This window comes from Episyrphus balteatus, chromosome 1 (genome assembly GCF_945859705.1).
Source record: "Episyrphus balteatus chromosome 1, idEpiBalt1.1, whole genome shotgun sequence".
Classification (NCBI taxonomy): Eukaryota; Metazoa; Arthropoda; class Insecta; order Diptera; family Syrphidae; genus Episyrphus; species Episyrphus balteatus.
Genome location: NC_079134.1, coordinates 69,410,468 through 69,417,599, shown reverse-complemented (window position 1 = coordinate 69,417,599; position 7,132 = coordinate 69,410,468). Strand labels below are relative to the sequence as shown.

The following is a 7,132-nucleotide window of genomic DNA, read 5'->3' as shown; positions in this document are numbered from 1 at the left end:
TTGAACACACGGGTAGCACGAAACCTTTACCTCATCCGTTTCCAAGCCTAGAACCATATTTTGATCTTTAATTTTGTTCAAGTATGAATCATTCACGTGACCCAATCTGCGATGCCATATGTCATCTGTTTTACACATATTTAGTTGATTTTTCGTAGTATATAACTTCAACTCATACAACCCATGTGACAAAACACCCGTTGCAACAGTAATTCCATTAAATTTGATTAATGCTTTTAGCGAAAGAAGGTTAACTCGTAGCTCTTTTGCGTACAACACTTCCTTCACCTCAATAGCTACCCTTTTTCCATCAACAAACGTATGTCCCTTCAACACTCCTTTATGTGTTGCTTTCATTGCACCACCCTCTTCAGCGGTACTAATTACCAAATGGTTCTCTAACTCCTCAACTTCTGTCAAAGCCTCAAGATAATTTGTTGCATGGCGTGTACTTCCCGAGTCTAACAACCAAACATTCCTTTCAGCATTCCCATTGGCCACCATAAATGCAACAGCGCTACTATCCCTAGAGTTTCTAGAAAATGACCCTTTTTTTCGATAAGTCGGTTTTTGACGATTTTGGGGACAATTAAAACTTTTGTGTCCCCTTCTCTTACATTTAAAACATTCCCCAGAAAAGCGTGCAGAAAAAGCTGCGTCACCACCAACATCGGTTTCGACAGTTTCTTTGTTCACTTGCTGTCGCATTTCTTCATTCAATAAGCGGGACTTTGCATATTCCAAGGTTTAAGTGTCATCCGGCATATTTTCAAGCGCTGTTATGAGCGGCTGAAAATCTTCTGGAAAAGATTTAAACAAGTAATAAATTATTCCTGTCGAATATAATTTCGCTCCCGCTGCACTTAATTCCCTCGTGCATTCATCGAACTTGGTAAAATGCCTTTTCATGTCACTTCCCATCTCATGTTTTAACCTATCTAAACGTGTGCGTAACATATTCTGCTTTGCCATATTTGTCCCTGAGAATGTGGTTACTAGGGCGCTCCACATATCTTTAGCTGTCGATTTACCTTTAATATACTCTAGATGATTATCATCAAATAGGCATATTATTAAATTTTTTGCCTTAGAGTTTTTTTCTTCCCATCTAGCGGCATCTTGAGCTGCCGTTACCTCCGGTTTCTCATTCGATAGAACGTCGAGAACATTCTGCGCTTCAAGAAAGTTTTCAACTCTATACTTCCAAGAATCAAAATTACGCCCATCAAAAGGCTTTATTTTCGCAAAAACTAATTCCATTACATTTGACATTTTGTTATGAGAGATCTGGGCCCATAACCTGAAGATGGACCCCAGTTGGCGCTCCGACAGCACAAAAATTTGGCAAGTCAAAGGCAGAGCTGTCGTGAGCGCAGAGCTCCAGGCAAGTTAGCTATTAATAATGATTTTGAAAAGATAAATCTGTCCCAGTTTAATTTTTCAGCTGAACCGAAGAATTTTAAAGAAATCGATCTGAGACCTGACCGGGAGCATTGGAAAGCCGCTGTTTTAGATGAATTACGATCGTTAAAAACGAACGATACCTTCGAGCTGGTGAAGAGGAAGCCCGACATGAAAATAATCAGCTGTAGATGGGTTTTTAAGCTAAAGACCGACACTCATACATATAAGGCACGTTTGGTTGCAAGGGGGTGTAGTCAAGAGTATGGCATTGATTACGACCAAACATATGCTCCTGTGGCAAAGTTGGCAGCTATTCGAACTGTGTTGTCAGTGGCTGTACATAAAGGCTATTTCATTTCTCATATGGATGTACGAACAGCCTTTCTTAATGGAGAATTGCAAGAGACGGTGTACATGCAAGCTCCTGAGGGTATGACTGTTGAACACGATATGATATGCAAATTAAAAAAGTCTTTGTATGGACTGAAACAGTCCCCTCTTTGCTGGTATCGTAAGTTTCATGACATATCTGTTAAAATTGGATTTGTGAGAGCACAACATGATTACTGTATATATGTAAAGGACTTTGCACATGAGAGCGACCAACGAATGAACGAATGGACGAACAAACGAGATTTAACACATTTCTACGACTCAATTTCAAACAAAAAATGATTCAAATTATAAGAAACCAATTGATACTAATGTTAGAATACTAAAATTTGCATTTTGTTTGCTAAAATAAGAAAAATTTGTAAAAACAATTTGGTAGTTACGAATTGCAGTTTGGTTGCTACGAATTGTCAAACTCTATTCGCGTTCCACATACCATCCACACTACAACGAATAAATTGTTCGCGCGCGACTTAACCTCAAAATTACTCTTAACCTCAAAATTACCCTGAACCCAATTGACAATTCGTCGCTGTCTGCGAATTGTCATGTGAAAGATATGTCAAAATATGCGACCATCCACAGTTCGCAGTTCATAGTTCGTAGCTCATGTGCAAAGTCCTTAAGACAGTGCAATGATAATGTCAACTATTTAGTTCTGTATGTTGACGATCTTTTGCTCATAAGCAGCAACAAAGAAGAGCATGCGAGTTTGAGATGAAAGAATTTTTAGAACTTGAGCAATTCCTTGGTATAGTAATAGGAATCAAACATAATATTGAAGAGTTATGGTTGAGTATGTGCCAAAAGAAATCTATTAAAGATTTACTCATATACATGAATATGAGAGATTGCAACGGAGTTTCTACTCCCATAGACCAGTCGATAAAACTCAAGAGAATCGAAAATGATAAAAAAATATTGGTACCATATAGAGAGCTCATTGGTAAGGTCATGTACATTATGCTCAGCAGCCGACCAGATATATGTTTTGCCATATCTCAGCTGAGTCGCTATCAAGACTCCCCAGGTGTAGATCACTGGCAATGTGGAAAGAGGTTGCTGCGTTACTTGAAGGCCACGATGGATTATGAGCTGGTTTATAAAAAAAATCCAGAAGCAAAACCACTATTGGGATTTGTTGACGCAGGTTACGCTTCGGATGAAACCGATAAGAAATCCACTAGTGGTTTTCTATTCAAAGTTTTTGGAAACGTTGTAAGCTGGACGTCAAAGAAACAACAAGTTGTTGCATGTTTCAACTACTGAAGCTGAATATGTAGCTTTGGCACTAGCTGTACAGGAAGGTGTTTGGTTACGTGGGTTGCTGGCTGATTTGCTAATTGATGTTGATGTTATACCTATATTTGAAGATAACCAGAGCTGTATCAAAATGGCTTGTAACATGGAAAACAAACGTGTAAAGCATATTGATGTCAAGCATCAATTCATTCGGCAGAAAGTAGATGAAGGTGATGTCACATTGCATTATGTTAATACGAAAGATCAAGAAGCAGATATTCTTAGAAAACCTCTGGCTAAACCACAATTCCAGTACCTGACCGAGAAGTTGGGACTTATGCATCGAGAAGGGGTGTAGTAGATTGTTCACTTTACCAAAGCGCTGCATAAGCGCTGTATAAGAGAATATAAGTAAAAAAGAATTATAATAAATATGAATTAAAGCAAGCATGCGATAGATAGATAGATAGATAGATATTTATTCAATATAATAATTTTTTACATAAAGTCATTGAGAAAAAAAAACTTGAATATTTAAAGGCATGACATATCTGTCGTCTGCCCGAGTGGCGAAATTGCTTGAATCTTTTACAGTATTTTTTTTTTTTTTTTTTTTTTTTTTTTTTACTTTAAGTGTTAATAGGACTTTTAGTTTAGTTAAAACAAAATTTATATATAATTTTTATGCATCATAGTAGATTAATAGGACTTTTAGTTTAGTTAAAACAAAATTTATATATAATTTTTATGCATCATAGTAGATTAATAGGACTTTTAGTTTAGTTAAAACAAAATTTAGAGATACTTTTTAGCTTGCCAGGATTGATTTTAAATTGATTTTTACTATTTTAAAAGACTTCATTAATTATTTTGGATCTGTAAGTGCTGGCTTCCGTGTAATAATCAAAAAGTAGCTTCCAATCATCACCATTCAGAAATTCACGCACCTCTTCCCTCTCTAAAACATTTTTTCCGAAGTAGACTCGCCTTATTTCCTTTAAAATTGGACAGATGCCGATGAAATGATACACATCTTCCCGTGCTTGTAGGTTACACAAGTTGCAAAGACCTGCGCCATCGTTTCGGTGCGGCATGGCATTCAGCTTGATCAGCTCACCTCTGATTTTGAAAATCGTCCCAATGACATAACAGGAATAACGACTGTTGAAATAGTTGCACTCATTGAGATTAAGGTTAGCCTTTGAGTAATACACTCTTTCTGTCGACGCACGAGCTTTTTCCATAAAGGCATACCTTTCATTTTCGTCAGTGAGCATGATGACTTCGTATAAATCCTTTTTCCAGTTAACTATGTTACTCTCCTCCCAGTTCATCGTAACACCACAATCGGCCGCTATTTTTGTCCATTCCTTGACAAAAAGAGTTTTATTTTTTATTGCATGGCGCATTATCAGCTTTGGCAGCCTGGAATCACTCATTTTTACCACCCTTAATAGATAATCAGCATTCAATTTTAGTGTTGAAATGAACATTGTTGGCAGACCAGATTCAAGATTATACATATACTTTGGTGTATTAATTGGTAAGTAAAAGACTTTTCTTAGAAAAAAACGTAACAGATATTCAACGATTTCGAATTTCTGCGCACCCCACACCTGCGCTCCATAAAAGAGAATGGCCTGTGCCGTAGCATTAAAGACATTATACTTTGTACTAAAAGTTATCAGTTTGTTGCAAAAGATCCTTTTCCAATTGGAGCAGATTGCTATCTTAGCCTTTTCCAATTTAGTTTTAAGATGTTTTTCCATTTTCAAATTGAATGTCAGGTCCATACCAAGATATGAATATTTTTTAACAACTTCCAGTGTTTGTTCTCCAAATTTCCATTTTTCACCTCTTGCTAACCTGCCAGCTCCTTTTTGAAATATCATCACTTTCGATTTTGCGACATTAACTTCCAAACCCCATAGTTTGCAATACTCAAACAGTTTGTTGATCATTAGTTGAAGCGCGCATGGAGTCTCTGCGAGTATAACTATATCGTCTGCGTACATTATTGCTTTTATTTTTGAACTTCCAATTTCAACTCCACACGTTAACCAATCTACTATATCATCTAAAAATAGTGCAAATAAAAGGGGGCTCAGATTACAACCTTGTTTAACTCCGCTGTTTATTTCAAAGCTTTCTGATTGCTCTTGACCATTGAATATTTTTGCTGTTGTTTGCTGGTATATCTTTTCCAACGCTCGCACGAATTTAGACGATATTCCGAGGTTGAACAGCTTATAAACCAAAGCACTTCTATTAACCGTATCAAAGGCTGCTTTAAAATCTACGAAGAAAACATATAATTTCTTACTTTGATCCAGTTTAATTTTTGCAATTGAAGTTAGGACGAAGATATTGTCAACTGTAGAATACCCTTTCCGAAATCCAGCCTGGAATTCACTGAGTTTTTGATTGGCATCTACCCAGTTATTTAATCTTTTATAAAGCAGAGTCGAATATAATTTTGCGGATGAGTTTAAGAAAGATATACCCCTATAGTTAGCCGGATCACAAGGATCCCCTTTTTTATAAATTGGCCAGATTAAAGATTCGTAAAACTGCTCTGGCAATGTGCCAAAATTAAAGATAACGTTCAGAGCTTGTGTAAGATGTTTTTTAAATTCTTCTGAGTTATATTTAAAGAACTCTGCCGGGATTCCATTAGTTCCTGCTGCTTTACCGTCTGTTAAAGATTGAAGGGCATTTACAACTTCTTCTATTCCAAAATCTGCATCCAAGTGTTCATCTTTTAAACAAGGTTCAGGATAATACCAAACTGTTTTCTCTGTCGAGTAAAGTAGAGTTGAATAGTGTGCCCGTAGATCACAAACTGCTATTACAGCATCTTCTTTTATAGACTTGGTCCCATTTAATTTTCTTGTCAACGACCAAAACTCTGCAGAATCTTTACTTTTGCTCAATATAATTGCCATTTCTTCTTCGTGCGCTCTTTTTTTCTCATTGCATATCCGTTTGTACTCTTTATTTGCTGTAACATACTCTATTTTAATGTATTTTGTATCCAACGAGTATAATCTCAATAAATTCAGGAGCGCAAGGGATCTCTTCCTTAGACTTTCGCATTCATAGTCATACCAAACAGATTTTCTACGGAAATTAGTTTTTATTTTTGGAGAATTAGCTGTTTCTAAAATTATTGATTCCAGGTCACATATCGGAATATACTTGACATTAGAAACTGTTTCCTTGAGGCTAAGTTTAGTATCTATTTTGCCTGGAAATTCATTTTTATAATTGTTTTTCCATCTTAAGCAACTCCTTTCTTTTTGTATTTCACTATAAGATAAATTTTCGATGATCTTACGAATAGTGACTGTTATTGGAAGATGATCGGAATAAGTAGCATCCCCAACCATAAAGTCTTCGATTACAGCATGCCAGTCTCCACTTATCAGACCATAATCGATTGTTGAGCATCCTTGCTTTCCAATAAAAGTAAATTCTCCTTTTTTGTCCCCATTTGCTGTTCCATTTAAAATACTCAGTCCGAAATCGTGACATAGTTCTATTAACTTTTTTCCTTCTGCATTATACTTTAAATCTTTGCTCCTGCGCTTTTCACATCTTTTTACCATTTGCAACTCCATATCTGCTGTTCTTGCATTAAAATCCCCCATTATAAACAAATTATGTGCTTTCAAAGAGCATAAAAAATCATATAATACATCATAATCTTGTTGCCAATGGTTGCAATTAAGGTAAACGGGAACTATATAATATAAACTATTTGCGTTTCTTATTTCTACATAGATAATTTCTTCTTCGATTTTAATTTTACATACAGGGAAAATATTTTTTTTTATAGCAGTAAGTATTCCGCCACTTGCTCTACCTCTGATAGATGTTCTCTTAGCTGGTATCCAAAAACATTCGTACGAAGCAAAATACTTTTCAAAATTTTTAAATTTGTGTTCTTCTGTGTGTGTTTCAAGCAAAAAAATTATATCAAAATTAAATAAGTACGTAAAAAAACCAGGAAATATTATTTTACTATTCAGTCCACCAACATTATACGAAACGATTTTACAATTAAAACAAATATTTATTTCTTTGCTAATTT

The 7,132-nt window shown here is 35.7% G+C and overlaps 1 protein-coding gene across 1 annotated transcript; it reads right to left on the bottom strand.

Moving 5' to 3' along the window:
- Positions 1–3,887: 3,887 nt before the first annotated feature.
- Positions 3,888–6,689, bottom strand: LOC129906290 (uncharacterized). Its single transcript, XM_055981988.1, has one exon. The coding sequence runs from the start codon at positions 6,687–6,689 to the stop codon at positions 3,888–3,890; it is 2,802 nt and encodes a 933-aa protein (XP_055837963.1).
- Positions 6,690–7,132: the final 443 nt, after the last annotated feature.